Source organism: Labrus bergylta, chromosome 8 (genome assembly GCF_963930695.1).
Source record: "Labrus bergylta chromosome 8, fLabBer1.1, whole genome shotgun sequence".
Classification (NCBI taxonomy): domain Eukaryota; kingdom Metazoa; phylum Chordata; class Actinopteri; order Labriformes; family Labridae; genus Labrus; species Labrus bergylta.
Window position 1 is genome coordinate 1,987,265 of NC_089202.1, and position 18,920 is coordinate 2,006,184.

Consider the following 18,920-nt stretch of genomic DNA (forward strand, 5'->3'; position numbering starts at 1 on the left):
GAGATCAAGAGGATTGCCCTGTGAATAAAGCCCTTTAAATCCATCCCTTCCTCTTGGGAGGAAGCGAAAGAGCACACATCAGCTCCAATCACTCTTCTCAAGATCCTACAGCCTGACTTAACTTTTCCCAATGAATGCCTCACTACAAATGTGCCGTGTAAGGCCTGCATGTTCACTCGCATTCCTTAACAAATGTACTCGATTGCAGAATGAGGGAAATATCAGTCAAACTTTAATCAGAGGTCCAAATATATTAATCACAAAGAGGACAAGGCACTAGGGCTTTCTTTGTCAATATTTTCCCAGCCTGCTATTAATGTGAATGCTCAGAACAAAATCTAAATAATCACTGCAAAACAGAGCTGTGAGGATTAGCTTTTCAAATCTAATTTCATTTTGGTTTTGGAAAAGTGCTTGATCCTCATCTCACAGTGTTTTTCTGAAGTACATGTCTTTGGAAAGGGTTTCACGTTATTTACATGTATGATCTGAGATTACCAGATATAATCTCTTTCTGACCAGGAAGCATTTTGTCCAAGATAAAGTAGCATTCAAAAACAAATGTTGCTGAAGCAGTACACCTAGGTTACTTACTGGGACTTTAAGCCTGCTGTCCCACTCTGAGTTTACTACAAGTTGATGCATAAAAGGTTGTAATCCATTGATCTATTTATGGGAATTTTATGTATCACAAGAAAGGCAGCCCTTGTATGTTTTTTTTATTATTATTATTATTTTGAACATATGTCAGTCTTTTGCAGATAATTTCAGACATATTATATGGATTTTCACTGGAATTTGATTCATGATGTCTATATTTCACTTGATCTTTGATCGGCCATTGTTTTCTGTTATTATGCTTTTAGAGAACAACGCTGGCAAACTTCTGGCAAAAATAATCTGAGAAGCAATACTGAAAGATAAGGATGCCAGAAATAGTGTTTGAAGCTTTGAGTCAACAGCACATGTCTTGTCCAAATCTGCCATTAGAGAACAGACAGCAACTCAGCCTCTAATTTACATCCCACTTTCATGAGTCATGAGCCCCACCACCAAACTAAGCTCTTCAACTAAAAAAAAGAGCTTCTTTAGTTTCTTATCCTGAGCAAATATGAAAGTGCAGGGCTCCTTAAATCAAGTGGTGTCAACTTGTGAATGTACAGACACACTTGTTTGGTCAAACAGCCATGAAAACCAAGCCACTGTTGACTCAGGGAGGGCAGCCTCGAGAGGGTGGAGGTAGCAGACATGTAGACTTCTTCAAAAGCAGTCGACCCCCTTGAGGCAGTCTTTTCATGCTCCACAGTGCAAGTCCCTTAGGAGCCTGAGTGTTGCCAGGAAAGTGTCCAAACCCCCTAAGAACTGAACAACTCTGTAAATCCTTGAATCTGAATATCCACTTTTGGATACTGATGTCTTTCAGCATTAAGATGATAGAAAGTTACTGACAAATGTGTCTGACCACAAAGGTTTTTGGTACTCTGTTCTATTAAAAATATGAACTTGTCCAACTCCAAATACATCCTTTTTGGGGAAAAGCCTCCAAGGAAAATGTTTCAACTGAGCCATGCTGACAGAAGTCCGGTCACTAAAACGAAATACACACCATTAAGCATAATCTTTGAGTTACACAAGAGACTCACAACAGACAAACAAAAACACACAAGCCTGTTACCTGGACTTGGAGTCAAGTGTCCACTGACTGACCTCTAGATTGTGGATTAGTCCACTTGTGGTTCCACTGAGGGCCAATCCAATTGAACACTCTTGTCTCAAAATAACTCTCTTATTCTGCAGTCCAGACCCAGCCGGAAACAACAAGGATATCTTAAACAGTCAAATCGTCCTACGTCATCAGTTCTAAGAAGTATTCAATCTTAAGGTCATTTGAGGGGAAAAATGTAATGTGCTCATTCTGTTATCACAGACATGCCTTCTTACTAAATGCCCACCTATGGCAGCTGGTTCTCTAAAGCCACAGAAACACTGTAGAAAAAGAATGGTAAATGGACTTGAGCTTATACAGCACTTTTCTAGTCTTCCGACTACTCAAAGTGCTTTTACACTGCATGTCACACACTGATGGTAGTAATCGCTACGTAGTATCATCCATCAGAAGTAACTACAATGTTACAATTCACTTAGCAGACGCTTTTATCCAAAGCGACGTACATTAGAGATTAAGTACAACAGTAATCCATTCATACACCACCACTGAAGCAGCGGGAGCAATTCGGGGTTAAGTGTCTTGCCCAAAGACACATCAGACATGTTGCTCAGCTGGGGATCGAACCCTTGACCTACTGGTCGAGAGGCGACGACTGAGCCACAGCCGCCCTAACTAATCCCATTCATACACCACCACTGAAGCAGGGGGAGCAATCCAGGGTTGAGTGTCTTGCCCGGACATGTTGCCCAGCTGGTGATCGAACCTCGAACTTCCGGTTGAGAGGCGAAGACTCTACCAACTGAGCCACAGCCGCTCAGTTGTAATCTGAGAAAGATGTTATCAAAAGACATCAAGAAAGATGCTGTCTCTTCACAAAATATCACTACTGGAAAAACACAGGGAAAGGACATGAAGAGAGAATTACCATACCATGGTTACCGAGGGCTGTTTTTTTTTAGGTAACTTCATGCTGGTTATGTCAGTGATGAGAATAAATGGCATCAGAAGAGGGCTGGTAGGGAGTTCTTTTTTTCCAATTGGAATTGAAACCTTAGGCCCTATTAATTCAGAAAATGTATCCACACATCCTTGTGACATATTTGCCTCTCTTCAGTTTGGTAACATGCTTTAATCAAGTAAGTTATTTTAGCAGATGAGCCATTGATAACATGACAACTCAGGCTAGTCTATAACCGTAGGAGTTTCTGAGCATTTTCTCTCAGGCTTTCTAGACTTCAGGTCAGTACTGTTTTACATGGTTTGGTTTTGGTTATGGACACAGACAAATTTATCAAAGTAGATGTTGCATTTATTAAAATAAACAATTTTTTTCTCCATTAGCAAATTAATTGAAATTTGCATTTAAATAGGAATAAACTGATTTTTAAATTCTAGTTTGACTACGACATTAGCATGTTAGCTGACAGATTTATGGCTCTACTCCCAGAGTTCCTATACTGTATTACTAATGGTTTTTTGCTTTACTACGACCACACAAAGCCTGCCAATCAACCCAGGGTAAGTCAGAATGATAGCCATCTCCTTGACCTTTGGAAAACCATTTGTACATAATGGCCATGTATACACTAGATTACAGAACACTGAAACAAAATACTGCCTTTAAATTCTTTCTGCTGTATCTTTGTGGAGAAATGGCCAGACCTCCACCACTCTAATATAAGAGACAAAAGCAGCATTGAAGAGGATGGGGAGAAGACAGGAGGGGCTCAAAGAGGTTGGATGCTTGAGATGAGCTTCATATGAAGGTGATGAGGCTCAGACTGTCTCCCTCTCTGTGTCTGGGATGAGTTAATGGCTTGTCTGTTGTGCTCTCATGAATGAGGACCATCGTACAAAAAGCACAAAGGTGAGCTGAGGAGGTAGGGCTATTAAGAGGAACCTACTGCTGAATAAACACGACATCGCAAGTGAGTGTGCGTGTGTGTGTGTGTGTGTGTGTGTGTGTGTGTGTGTGTGTGTGTGTGTGTGTGTGTGTGTGTGTGTGTGTGTTTAGAGGCACTTGAATAACCTTCTGATCATAATACACTCACTTTATTGAGCCCTGAAGAAAACACTGATAAAAGCACTTATGGGGCTGCAGGTTAACAAGCTTTTTAAACTGGTTTATAAATTGTCAGACTATGTGTGTGTGTCTTTGTTTGTGTTTTTGTGTGTAAAGCTTAAGTTCAGGTTGGTTACTGGAGGGGAACGAGGCTACACTTTCTTTCTGTCTGGCTGATCCACTCCAGTCCATCAGAGGAATGTCTGGTCAACAGCAATGTGTGGGGTCAACCATGAAACACCTGGCCACACCTGGGACTACCCACACGTGCACCTACACACATTCATATATTTGACACACATATGTATGGAGCTCCACAGTCCACCTAGTGAAGAGGATTGACAAGTGCAGCTGCTGAACAGAGAAAGGTTTGTCCCATTTTCCCCATTTAGTTAAACAACGGCTTGTAATCAGACTGCCAACATCACTGAGTTCAATCTCACACTGTAATCCACCTCTAAAAAGCCTGTAATAAACTCTCATATACTGGTAATTTCCCAATGATTTCTGCCCCACCCAGATGAAGTGCACTGATGTCAGACTTCAATGCAATGGTCTTACTCACACATTATAAAGAAAAGATTAAAGATCGCAGCTTAAAAATTAAAATGTGACGAGTCACATATCTAAACATGTTTAAACAGACACATTCTTTAAAACACTCTAAAGGTCATGATTTGGGAATTGTAAGTTCACTTCTTCATTTGTTAAATAAAGTATTTGATAGTTACATTTACAATAGGGGACATAGCTTGCTTGACTCCATCCAAAAAAAAAGTATTTGTTTTTTAATTATCATTATTTTTTACATATTTTATTAATGCAAGGGCAAATTCTGGTTTTACACTCTGTTATTGAGGGACATGCTTCTCACACACATAGGCCTGAAATACACACATGCACAAACAGGACCTGGACATGTATTAATGGAAATATGTCAGAGTGGGGCTACTACACACTGCTACACAGGGAGCACACTAGAGCTGTTTGGGATTCGGTGCCTTGCTCAAGATCAACTCTGCATTACTCTGGAAGTGACCTGGCACATCGCCAGAAACCAGACCAGCTTCCATACTTTGGTCCACACCAGGACTTAAACCGTCTATCCCCTGGTTTCAAACCCAAGTCCTTACAGACTACAGCACTGCTGCCCAAAATGAGCTACTGCCACCCTAAAAAACACACAAGAGTAAAGCCATGCTAGAGGTTGTGTGAGCCTCAGGCCTTCTAAGGTAAAGTTGTTCTTTGAGTTTTATGGCATCAGTAGCATGCTAACATCTTTGACATGCTGATGTTTAGCAGATACTTTTTCCCCCATTATCACTTTTTTGCTTTACATGTTAGTATGCTAATACTTGATTAGAATACAAAAACAGCACTAAACTAATAAAAGTTAATGGAACTGTCCTTAGTTAGTAGGTATTTGGTATACAAAATAAAAATTATTGGACATATTTAAACTAATATGAAAAGGTGAGGACGCAAGATTGGAATTCAGGGAATCAACAACATAATAGGCTATCACAATTAAATAATTTACAAAGCTTTATTAATCCCTACATGGGCAATTAATTTGTTTTAGCAAAACGTCAGATCAATTGATCTAATAAGAATCAAGATACTTTAAGTCTTGAAAAAGGCGATTGGCTGACTAAGAGGATGGCTAAAAATACCTGCCAATATCCATCCATTTATCAGTTGTCAATACCTCTTATCCTATAAGGGTTGGCGAGAGGCGGGGCACACACTAAACAGTGATGTCAGTCAATCATAGGTCTGACACACAACTCTTTTACACAAACATCTACGGGGAATATAGAGTCATCATTTCACTTAACAAGGAAGCCAAAGTACCAGAGAGAACTCTGCAAACTCCAGAAGAGCCCAGTCGGCCATAAGATTAGAAGCCGAACCTTTTTGCTGGTGACAGTTCTAACCACTGCACCCCCATGCTGCTTACTTATTGACAAATACATTTTTGTTTGTTTCATCCACAGAAAATAAGTATAATGGAAGCAAAAAGTTGCCATTTTACTGGACTGGAACTTTTTCAGTCTCTAGACTAACTTAAAATAGTCTCACACCGGCCCTACCCTTTTGTTTATTTTGCAGACTTCAAAAAAAGTAAAGCAATATCAGCAGATCAAACTCTTTGTAAAAAAAAAGAAGAGTATACATACAACCAAAGAAAGACTATAGCCTTAAATGCAATCAGCATGATATGGGTCTCATTGTTTACTCTTTATCTCATTAACCTATGTTGTTGTGTTTTTTTAAGCAAAAGAAATATTGTTTGTTTGATGGATATGGAGCAGAAAGCTGAGATTGTGATAAATGTTGAAATATGTCAAATGTCCATGGGAACCTTGGCTAACAACAAGGACTAAGCTTTTCTGTAATTCTTCACCAGCACAGAACACTGTCAGCACAAAACTTTTACGAGCCTTTACTGGCAGAAAGATTCTAAGTCCTAGTGTCATGCTGACAGTGTGACTCAATGGGAATCAAAGATACAGACATCATTGGCTGAAGTCCGAGACAGGACATCAAGCCATTTTCTCACAGGCATGTTTTACCAATTGTGATATAATTCTATTAAAGTGCATACCCTGTTAAAAGCCTTATCATGCCTTGCTAGAGACACAAAGCAGCTGCAATGCAGTTTCACATGGAAAACTCAGCAGATAAGTCTGCAGCAAGCAGCAAAGCATGACACATACCCACAGGAGAGGATTAAGAGAGCCCAGACAAAAATATTTCCATTTCAGGATAAAAAAGCAAGCACTTTTGATGTCATTTGTTTGATTGTTGCCAACTGTATTGATTTTATGTGTTGGTTTTAGGAAAAAGAAAGCCTGGGAGGAAACAACTAACATTTCTCTGAGCAAAAGTCAATGAGTGTGGCAGCCAAATCAGGGTAAATCTAACATGAGAGCATAATGACTTCCAGTTGCTACAGAGGGTTATTAGGACCATTTGAAATACCAGCACATCCTAAATGCACGATCAGATAGTTCAAGGTTCAATAAAGACACAGATTTCTTACATCTGCCAGGCTATCTTGCTATGTCATATGTGGAGCATCAAATTAAAGCACTTTCTGGGCAAACAAAATATAACTGCATAATCAAGGGGATAAATTGTATTTTCTTTGGATTTTGCTTTACAATGTGAGTGATAGCACCATTTTCCTCCTGGGACCTACAGTATTCATGTGTATGCCTCAGTGATTTTACAGTTTTTTCAGGGACCTGATGATGTATGTGCTAACACATAAAATGAATGCTGTTTTTTAATCACCACCAGGCCTACCCAGGGTTTGTGTGACTTTGGCCATTCATTTTCAATTGAATGAAGATGACTGTAGTTTAGAGTCACCAAATCAGTGCATTCTTAAAGGTCACATATTATGCAAAATACACTTTACCATGTTTTCCTAAAACTAATATGTGTTCCTAGTCTGTCTACAAACCCCCAAATTATGAGAAAAGCTTGTCCTCTTCATCTTTTGCCTGCTCCACTTTTCAGAGAATGTGTGCTCAAATAGGCCGTTTGTGGAGATTTTCCCTTTGTGACATCACAAAGGGCAGTAGCCCCTCCCCCAGGTGGGTGACACTCCCACAGCTAGGTGTTTGTTCTGCCCTCCGAGTCTGCCTTCTCACTGTAAATAGGGCATTAAGCAAAAAAGTCCGAGCCCTACAAGCTCTTCCAGAGAGGGGGTGTGGTCAGACACAGCTCATTTGCATTTAAAGCTATAGACACGGAAATAGCCTGTTCTGAGCAGGGCTGAAATAGAGCCGTTTATAGGCATGATCAAATACAGGATCAGGGTGGCTTTTTGGCAAAAATGCAACAGGCAACATGTTTTGGGTAGCTCTGAGGCTTATGAAAACTGGTTAAAAATGAGGATAATATGTGACCTTTAAGTATTCTGATGACACAGCTCTAATATCGTTGCTAAGTTACTACTACACTATTGTGTTTATTATAAACGGGTATTTCTAAGACGATTAATGTATAACGGTGGGTTTAAAATAGGGCTGAAGCTTTCACTGACTCAAGTTTTTGCCTTTTTAAACCAAGGTACAGCGCAAGTGAAAAGGCATCTTTTGACCACCGTCCCCAACAACAGCTTAGTGCAGTGTTTGAGGTGAAACAGACTCACTGATTGGTTACTGAAAGCATTTTTAAGGAGGGTTGTTGTTGTTTTTCAAGGCCACAGCAGGCGGAAACCAGCGTCAGAGCGACCCACTGAGTGGCAGGATTCACATAGACACTTCATTAACGTGTGATCAAGCAGTGAGACAGAGGACGTCTGTGGAGTGTGGCCAGCTCGCTCTTTTACAGAGGACCCTTTCTACACCTTGAACCCCACTTTACGGCTTTATTGCACATGTAGCGAGCTCACACTAAACGCACCTAATATCAGGACCCACCCCTGAAGAAGGAGGATGGAGTGTTAATTAAGTATTTTAAAGCTGTATGTGTGCATATATACGTCATGCACATGTGTCAGCTCCGCATGTTTATATGTGTGAGTGCAGAGATTAAAAAAGAAATCGAAGCCTGTCGACGTGAGGACAGGCTGCTTTCAGCACGGCAGCCCTCGGCTTCAATTAGCAGGTTGTTCTGTGTGACTGGCTCCAGTTAGAGGTGACGTGGGCCAGCTGAGGGAGGTAAACACACCTCATCCCCAGGGTTCACTGGAATCAGAAGGAGGGCAACAATGTGCCACTGCCTTAGCCACAGAAGCCTACCTGTCTTTGGCCGCTAACACGCTTTAGCAGTCATTTCCTACCTTCTCCTCCAATTTCCTTGCCTCAGTTCATGTACGGGGCTGACAGTGAATGTTTCACCTGGCAGCATAAGAAACCTTTTTTTCTGCTGTGACTCCAACCTGTGTGTGTTTGAAGGAGTCTGTGTTTTGGGTCATTTAAGCTATCTGATGAAATGGTAAGTTTATCGGATACAACCACCAACCTTGATTGGCTAATTGCCTGCTATGCAGCATAAGTCAATATAGGAATATTTGTGTTGGAATCAATACTACGTTTATTTTATGGAGACAAAATTGGTCGTATGAGCCAATTTTTTACTTTTCTATCAAAATAGAATAGCATTCATTTTTCTTTTAGATACAATGACCAACAAACAAGTATTGGAATGTATGTTTGTTCAAATTAGTGATTGAAAGAACTGTGAAAGTTCTTACTGTCAAAGCAGACCAGTTTCTGTACTTTTGTTATTATTCAGCTGCTCTCATAACATTTATCCTTAACATTACTAACAGGAAAAGGAAATACAGAAAATAGCAGGAAGGTGTCTAAGACACTCGATAACTTAAGCTTGTCTCTAATTTTATATTAAAGCTGCTGGTTTGTATTTTAAAAAACATGTTTAAAAAAAGACCTCTATTGGAATAGTCATAATTAAGTGCCCCATCGCATGTGCTCACCAGTCATGCTTCACATGAATTTAGGTCAACCAATCGGCCCCCTTGAACAGCTCCTGTTGTACACAGCACCCATTCAGAGTCCCAAGGTGTAAATTGAGATGTAAACAAACAGTTTACTGGGTCAGTTTAAGTGCTGTGGGTCCCAGAATGACCTCTATTATTAACAGGCAGAGAAAGAAAACTCAAGAGGGATTTCAAGACGCCGCAATAATGAACTTTTAAGTTAAAGCTTTCCAACTTGATCATTCATACAATCTTGGTAGATAAATCTTTTAGAGATTTTTTTTAAGAGGGTTATATTTAAAATGTGGTGTGCACTTAAAATTTTATTTAAATTTGAATGTCTTTTTAATTAGTTAAAATGAGTTTTGCTGTTAAACATCATTCACAGCGGTACAAGCTTAGCTTCATTTTCATTACTTCAGACAGCTTCTCCAAAAGGGCTCTGCTGACAAGCACCAACTATAAGTAATACAGTGAGCATTAATAAGTGCCTCACTTAACCCTCATTCAAATCTTTGTCACACAGCTGCAGAACTTTAACAAATCTGACCACTTGGGTTCATGAGAGATAGATTACCAACAGACTCAATTAACTAAGTGCTCTTATAGCAATTAAATGCATCTATCACAATAACATAATCTTGACTCCCTGGTTAGAAGTCAAGGCAAATTCAAAATTCTGGAGCAGAAATGCACAAACAAGAAGAAAATAATGAAGTTGCAAAATGCAACACTTAATTCACGGGACACAAGATAAGAGAGTGTTTTTTTAATTACTAAAACAAACACACGGCATTGCAGCATGAGCTGGTCTCAAGAGTTGTGTCATGAACTTGCCTAACAATCAAGTCTCTGAACAGTCACCAGCTCACCACCCCTCACTTCAGGGACAATGGTCTGTTCCAACCTCACTGCCTCACATATCAGCTCACTGATCACACCACCCTGTCTGGCAGCTGCTTCAACTGGGGTAACTGACATAACCTTTATCACACTAGAACAGCTTTTTTTCTTTAAAAAATGTTTGATAACTCACAGTGATACTTAAACCAAAAGCTATATAGCCTACTTTTGGACATTGATAGACCTAAAGTTCTAAAGGTCTATAACTGTAGCTTTCAAAGGGGAAATATCTTTAGCAAGTGGGAGTGCAGATAGAAGCTCAGGGGGGAGAGGACTTTTCAAGTTTTCTGAAATGTGTCCGTCTTTGACATAGATTGGTCAGACTCTCGAGTAAATTCCAGTCTGTTGTTTGGATGGGCAGTCAGCACCATGGACAGAGACCCTGGTCACTACAGCTTGACCTCTGGGGGCCCGTCACACCACACACAAACCAAGGGAAAACACTGGAAATGGCTCACATGCTGCCAGAGGCTCTTTTGTTAAAAGTGCACATAAGCAAAAGGAGAGTCATACAACTAGCTAATAATGCAGGTAAGGTTGGTCAAAGCAGTCATGTTAAAAATGTCAACAAACTATAGTTCCCACAATAAGAACAAGTTCAGCATCCTCTGTATCTCATGATCTACAAGGAAGCTGCTCAGCATTTTTTGTTACAAGATTATGCAATCTCCCATAGTATGCCTATTGTTCCCCATTTTAGTAAATAGCAAAAACGTTCTTTATGTGACATAAAGACAGAGATGATTCTCGCTTGTCATGATATCAGTTCCCATAGTGAGCTCACATAGGCCTATAGAATATTAGTCAATTCAATTCTGAATGATATGGCCGAGGCTTAGTGCATTGTGGTTAGTTGGGCCTGAGGCATCGTATCCCAAATCCCCCATCCCATTTTTCCTTTGTTACATAACAATGAGTAAGGTGGTTTACCTGCTCTTTTGTCATTATTAAATAACAAAGAGTAAGGTATTTTACCTGCTTTTTAAAAATTGTCTCAAGATAACATTTGTTATGAATTGCGGCTTTACAAATAGCCTAAAGATTAAGATTGAGATTGAGGCGACCTTCTGCACTATTACCAAATTAGAGTCTTTGAAAGGCAATAGGTGACAAAGCAGTATTAAAAAAAGCCCCACTCTGTGTGACAGCGGCGTTTGGTCCCTTTAAATCTAAATATAACCGGGTCTAAAGCTGATAACTCCCAGATAATGTTGCGTTCGAGTAGCCTACTGCTCGTGGGCTGATGCCAGAAGTCCAGGAAATAAACAGAAACCACTTCAAGAAGGCTACTGAACAGTCTACATAGCTTATACGAGGGATATTTAATGGGTGATAAAAGGTAGTGGAGTGAAGAAAATGTAGGCTATCTGTGAATGTGTCTCAACATTTACACACACAGGCCTAGTCTAGGCCTATTGTTAAGATTGCAACCACTTAGCCTTGAGCGAAATCTTGTTATAGCACATTCCGGTTTAATGTTGTCGTAATTATGATGAATCAAAGCATCCTCATCTTCCCTCGTCCAAATCACTCATGATACTACGATTGGTAGATGCCTCTCTATTTAGAAATATAATATGTCCTACAGCCCCTGAAGGCAGCAGCTACTTGACAACCTAGTTCATAGAAACAAGCCAATCAGTCAAACAAGTGAGTCACCGCTCTTACCTTGTTGAGGTGGGGGTTTCGGGTGACATCGTAGCCCCTCTTCTTGGTGAAAACAAACGTTTTTTTTTTGGTTTCAGACTTGTGCATCTCGGTTTCCACAGACTCCTGTCTGACCAGCCCGTGTGCCATGTTGTTGTCTCTTTAAATAGAGCAATGGTGAACTGTTGTGAACTCAACAAGTGGTCCAACCGCTGAGCTCTGCACGCGCGACTGCTCGTGTGCTCACTGAAGATCAACCGAAGTGTGCTTATCACTATCTTTCATTGTTTCAGATTAATTTGCCGAAGGTCTTGATGAGCCAAGTCCCTTCGTCAGATGTAAATTGTAACATATAGAACTAACTGTATCATTTAAATATCGCCTTCCAAAGGGGGTTGTCAAAGATTTTAAAAAAATATGACTTATTTTAACATTAGATTTGTAGCCTTAGACAAAAAAAATATAAATCAAAGTTTATAGCCTAATTGTAATGATACTAATAATACTAGCCTACTTGTGCAATAACTGTGACTTCTTAAAAGAAACAAGAGTCATTTTTAGGTTTAACATAAACAGAGTATAGCTTTTATTATACAGTGTAGACATGAGCTTTCTGATGAGTCATGGTGTTTGTTGCAAACAGGATCACTGTGACAGGAATGAGGATATATGAAGCCAAGGTCACTCTTCACCCAGTTTAGGCAGGAGAGTCATGCAACTTTACATAGCAGAGATATGACAGTGAAAAAACAACACCCTGGTATTCTGAGAATGACAAAGAGGTTATTTAAATTCATGTGAATTATGTGAATGCTTCAAATTTAGTTAACTCTATTAACAAAATGAACTTTGCCAAAGGAATTAATTCTGCTATAATTCAGGGTGTGTCACTAAGATAAGAGAAGTTGAACCCTGAGTGAACACGTCTGAAGACGTATGGTTCAGCTTGTGCCAAGTGTGTAAAAGTATTCAGACTGATTAACCAGTGTGCTTGGTATAAGAGTGTAAAGAGACTATGAAGGGCAGTTGAAGAAAAAAAATCATCCTGAGTTCTCATGAGGGGTAAAAATATCTATCAAATGTCTGTCAATATTATCATTGTCTCTAAATCTACATTTCTACAGTTGATTTGCTTCCTTCCTAACTTGTTGGAGAATAGGTCTGAGCTTTCAGCATTCTGACTTCATAACTCTCATTGATCATGCCACATTGTTGCTGTATTTGTATTTGGTCTAGACACTTTTATCATTTCTACCTTTGCTTCTTGTCAGACTTATTCATGCTATGAACACATTAAAACATTCCTGCTGTTTTGGATCTCTCCTTTTGAACTGAATGTCAGCTGCACAGAAAATAAAAGGATATCTAGTAGAACTGAACACGTGTGCAGGAATGATAAACAAAGAGCACCTTAGTTGTAGCATGCTGTGATTAGTTCACCTGCGGCGACATGAGGTTTGTGCTGTTTCAATTTGAGCTCAGAGTTAACATCAGATTTCGGTTGCTGCTGCCAAACAAACAGACATGCCTAAAGCACAAATCACACCACTTAAATTCTGAAAAAAGTCCATCTTTCAAACGTTGGTATTTTAAGGATGCCTGTGAACATTTTTTTAAGTACAAAAGTTTTCCCCAATAATATTTATTGTTTATGTTTAAATAAGCCAAAGATTGTTTAGGTTTGGAAAAAAGCAAGCTTATTTATTAGAAATGAAGAACTCAGCAGCTGAGCAAATCTGACCTTGTCAAGCGGCTTTCGTTGTGAACTCTTCAGACAAAATTGACAGTAAAACACAAACAAAACCTTTACACTACACTAAATCTAACCTTCACTTTCCCCCCTGGAGATCAGACCCAATGCCAAGCAGAATTTCATATTTAAAGTGGAATTTGGAAAATGCTAATGATATAATTATTTTATAGCCATTTCATTGTTAAAGTTATATTTTGGGGCCTTTTTGCCTTAGGACAGCTTAAGAGAGACAGGAAATGCTGAGAGGAGAGAGTTGGCAGTAAAGGGCAGAGGTCAAATTCAAACTCACAGCCACTGCCCTGAGGACTATAGCCTCTGTAAATTGGGCGTGCAACTTAACCGCTAGGTTATCCTGTGCCCCATAGCCATTACATTGTTGAAAAAATGTGACTTCAGAATGAGAAGAAAAGCAAAGGGGAATTGTTCTTTTTTTCTAAACTAAGATGTTGCCAAACTCTGATTGGTGCACAGAAGAAAACTATTTTACCTTTTCCATCATTTCCATGCCCACTTTACATCACTGAGAGTCCAGAAAAGATCCTTCCAGACCTGTGCTAATATCGATGATGAACATCTGCCATGTGTTTGTGTATCAGGGGCAAGAGTTATTTTGACGTCCATGCAGAAGGCCAGTTGGCAGTGGGATGGCATGAGGAATGGAACACACTACGAGCACACCTATGAGACATGAGCACAGTACTGGAACAGCTGGAGACTGGAGAGGAAGTTGTCTGTTTGGTGATACTGTCTCTGTGTTGGACAGACTTAGAAAACAGATTTAGATTCTAAAATAGTTTTTATTTTTCAGGAGTAAAATGCTGGCTAACGCTACTATTGTTTCCACAGATTTCTTGTCAAAACCATTGGCATTGATGTGAAATTATCTTTTTAATTCAAAATCAAGTTAACACATAAGCAATTTGTGTCCAATACTTGTTCTTTTCATTTCATTTCTAGGTTACCATGTATTATTTTAATTGGTAAAAACCTGCAATTTATGTGGCCCGTAGGACAGACAAATATATAGCCTAGAAGTCTACCACACAAAGCAATTATTCATTAAAGGTTTTAATGAACTAGATAAATGAAAACAACAGCAAAAATGATGACAGTCAGGCACTGAAATGCAAAACAAGCTGATACAAAACCAAGCCAATGGACTATTTTGACATTGGCACTTATCACAATGTATACAAATAAATACTTCATACAGACATTGGATTTAAGAACCAAGTTTCATTGAAACTAATTCAATAGGTGTCAAGATATAGTTAAAAATCATGTACATTAACATTGTGGTGGTGCTTAAGGAAAAGCCAGAGGATCACCAAAGTCCTTTTGATTCTTCTTTGATTCTTCCTGAGCCTTAAATGTATATCAGAATCAGAATCAGAATCGAGTTTTATTGCCAAGTACATTTACAAATACAAGGAATTTGTCTTGGTGTATTGGTGCTAAAACAGTTAAAGGAAAGAGATCAAAAAATATCATGCATGAAGTAAAATCTGTTGACCAATCAGCAAAACCTTTTTACTACACATCTGACATCCATGAAGCCACACCCCAATTAGGAAATATTGATTGCAAGATGCAGTAAAGATAAAAAGAAACCATAATAAAAAAGATTAAAAGTTGCTGCATAGGTAAAGCAGTCATGAGGCTTGAAAGCATCTTGAGCAATGGTGAAACACTTCAGGTGTAAAGACTAACTAAATACAGTGACTTGTACTTTCTCTTCAAACTCTGCGACAGAAAATATTCTTATGCTTATAGCTACACTGATTCTTTGTTTAACATCTGTTACAATTGAGTTTAAAAACATAATACAAAATGACATCAGCAAATATTATGAGGTCATATTAAAGTTTAAATTTCATGGGCCATTCTGCATAATAAGTCAAATTTAGAATATCATTTAAAATCCTTCTTCTCACTTTCAAAACTCTTAAAGATCAGTCACTTTCTTATCTTAAAGAGCTAATCATGCCGTATTGGCCTTCAAGAACATTATGCTCCCAGAATGCAGGTCTCTAAATGTTCTATCCTCTCGTTTGGAATCATTTACCAGTCAGGGTCAGGACACAATTAGTACTTTTAAGAGTAGACTTAAAACTCTCTCTCTCTCTCTCTCTCCTCTCTCTCTGTCTCTCTCTCTCTCATAGGTTCCTCTGGATCGTTCGTGGGAACGGCCTGCTGCTATGAAACATGATTACATGATACAGTATTATTAGAATTACATATGACTGGTTGATTGATTGATTGATTGATTGATATGTACATACCTTGCAGTTGTGCTTTAAATTCTTAAAACATACATTCTTCCTACCCCCCCCCCCCCAACACACACACACACACACACACACAAACCTTTTTTTTTTTTTTTTACCGCTGCACACTTTCTTGGCTTGCATTAGGTGAAGGGTAAACATTCAAGGCCATGGTCTGAGAGAGTGACAGGGATCACTGTCGAGCTGATCTGATGCAACCTCATAGGCTGATAAAAGAGAGCATAGAGCATCTTATTATTACTGGTGATGTAATTCCAGGTAATATTGACGGAATGATTGGTAGTTATGTCATAAATTAGCACCTTCAGAGGCCTTTGGTTTAATCCGCATTATCTCCTTTTGTCAACCCGCCATGACCCTGTTGAATCAGAGGTTTTAAAGACGTAATCTCTGGTTATTTCTCTTGATAAAATGCCTGACACACACACACACACACACGCACGCACGCGCGCGCGCACGCACGCACGCTCACGCACACGCACACGCACACGCACACGCACACGCACACGCACACGCACACGCACACACACACACACACACACACACACACACACACACACACATACACACACACACAGACATATTAAAGGAGCCTCCTTACTGCAGGATCTCCTTCCTTGCAGTCTGTCAATCTTCTGTTTTTTTCTTGTCTTTGTTTTGATTTTGACTACATTCATCCCGTGGGGCTTTTCAGGTCAGGAAGAGGTGGAGACAGCAACAAAGACTATCACAATTACTGAGAATCAAATCACCCACAAACATATGGTTTTCTCTCCACCTCCATTAATTCCTTTGCATACTGACAGCAACACCTGGTCATACTTCCTGCAGCCAAGCTGATGGTAAAGAATTCCCAAAAGGGGTTATTAAATATAATTACAGTCAGGCTCTATGGTGGGAGAAAACAGTACCTTCTGCTTTTATTGTATTGGCATCTGTCTGGATAGACTATAGAGAAGCTGGTTCTTATGAATGTTATAGTGAGAAGAAGAAGCAGAGAAAATAAAGGTTTTGATTCTGAAGGGTTATTTTTCACAGCAACCTGGACGGGCGACGGTGCTGATTTACTAAAACTCAAGCAACATCAAAGTTGGCATCACGCATTGAAGTCAGAAAGAAAGAAAGTGGAGAGCAGTTAATCAGGTAGAGTCAGGTCTGTGACACAGGAGCAGCGTTGTCAGAATAGACAACACCCCAAGTCCTCGCTATGACAAGGCCGTGGATTAAAATTGTATTGGAGGAGGTCAAAAGAAGTGCTAGAAGGAGACTACTCAAAGAAATTTAGAAAGCTCATGAAAAGAGCTCTGGAAGGCTGAAAAACACAAAATCAAGTCTCGTATCCAGCACGTATATGTTGTCCTGCCTAGCCTATCCATTGTGATCTGTGTGCATTTTGAAGAAACATCCAGAGGAGCCCTGGAGAATATTCCAAAGCTGGTGCCCAAAGGCACTGGGAGAGGATCTCTGCTCCCTTCAACATGATCAAGGACTGAGGATAAAAGTGGAAGTCGTCAGAGCAGGGATTACTAGCCTTTGGCAACCAGTGAAGCACTCTTTTGTGGTCCTTCTGGAGTTTACCATCCCTTGGGAGACAGTCCAAGTAGGCCTTTGAGAAGAAGAGAGCCAAGTGAGGGGTTTTGGTAGGAGACTGCCAAAGCAGAGGAGGGGTGGCCCGGATTCAACAAGTTTCTTAACTCGATCCAGGAGCTGATGAACACTTCAACCTCAAGTAAAATGTATTTTATTATTTCCAAACAAAATGACCCAACAGGTTCCTTGCAGCATCATAAAGTTGAAAATGAGAACAAGCAGAGCTTTTAAGTAAAGAAAGATAATTGTGGGACTATGAGAACTGGGTACAAGGAGAAGTGGGGGAAAGGACACAAAGGTCAAAGTGTAAGGTAATGTGAGAGCTTTAGGTGAAACATTTCTGTCTCTTTATCACCACCATGGAACAATAAACTACCCCTACAATGATCTGTGGGCGGTTTGTTTTACAAACATTCTGAATAACCGTTCCCATAGTTAACCATTCCACAACATTCCTCAAGGTTTTCAACAGCATTTCCAATTTGGAGATCTGGCAGCACACGGATTCAAGTTTGATCATTGGCAGAGGAAATCTGAACATGAACCACATTTCCTTCCTTTAGGTACTTTTATGAAGCCATAACTGATGTTTGGACCATGAACAGAACCTACAACAAAGAGCTCAGAGGCGTCAGGCCTGCTGAGCACCTTCAGCACCAGCGGAGGAAATGGGTGGATGTTTTGGACAACTTCCTGAAGAATGCTGTTCTTCCAACTCTCTTGCCATACAAACAGACATACATGCCTGGCTCCCTCCTTTGCCTTCTCCTACTAGTCCATACATGACCTTCCCCCAGCCCCAAAAATCAATGGGCCCTTTCACTGATCACTCCTCATAATGACCCACTGTTTGAGCCCACAGATTTTTGGTGTGGTGGAAAATAAGAGAGCTTTAAGCTGCAGCTTTCTCTCTCTTGCATTATTAGAGAAAGCTCAGTTGACATGAGTGTACTGCAAGAAGGAGTTTGATCATAATAGGCTGCGTTGAGTCACGGAAGCTCTGAACACATCCTGAGGAAGGTTACTGCTCTGCCTGTGCGTAAGCACGCCATGTCAATGTGTCAAGTGCAGAATAGTCATATTGCTTTCACCCCACAAAAAAATATTGTTAAAAAAAACTTGAGAAAAGTTTGTCTGCTTCAGCATTGTAATCGACAACATGAAAATGGATAACACTACAGCTAATAACAGAAAAGTGTTTTTTAAACCAAATTGATTAAATCAACTACAACCAATAATATAGCCGGCACAGCTTACCTTCTGAATTTAGCAACAAGAGGTCAAAAAGCTCCAGCAACAAAGTAGTACGAAGATCAACTTCATTGACCCTGATGAAGGCCTCGAGCCGAAACGCGTCGGTCTAATCCAGTAATAAAGTTTATCTCCAAAGCTTTTTGACCTCTTCAAGCCTTTCACTCTTCAAGCACCTTGGTAGTTGGTGAAGTTTTGCCAGAAAATCCTCTGCTGTGTTGTAATTAAGCAACAAAGCATACACTTCTTTTTATCATTATTCTAATATAAGAGGGAACCATTTGAAACTAAAACTGAAA

The 18,920-nt window shown here is 39.7% G+C and overlaps 1 protein-coding gene across 1 annotated transcript in view; it reads right to left on the reverse strand.

Annotated features, from left to right (window-relative positions):
• me1 (malic enzyme 1, NADP(+)-dependent, cytosolic) overlaps nucleotides 1-11,987 on the reverse strand; it is a 76,587-nt gene extending 64,600 nt beyond the window's left edge. Inside the window, exon 1 of the mRNA XM_020634395.3 lies at nucleotides 11,761-11,987. Within this exon, the coding sequence (XP_020490051.2) occupies nucleotides 11,761-11,889 (129 nt within the window). The 5' untranslated portion in view covers nucleotides 11,890-11,987. The remainder of the gene's footprint in view (nucleotides 1-11,760) is intronic.
• Between the last annotated feature and the right edge of the window lie 6,933 nt (nucleotides 11,988-18,920).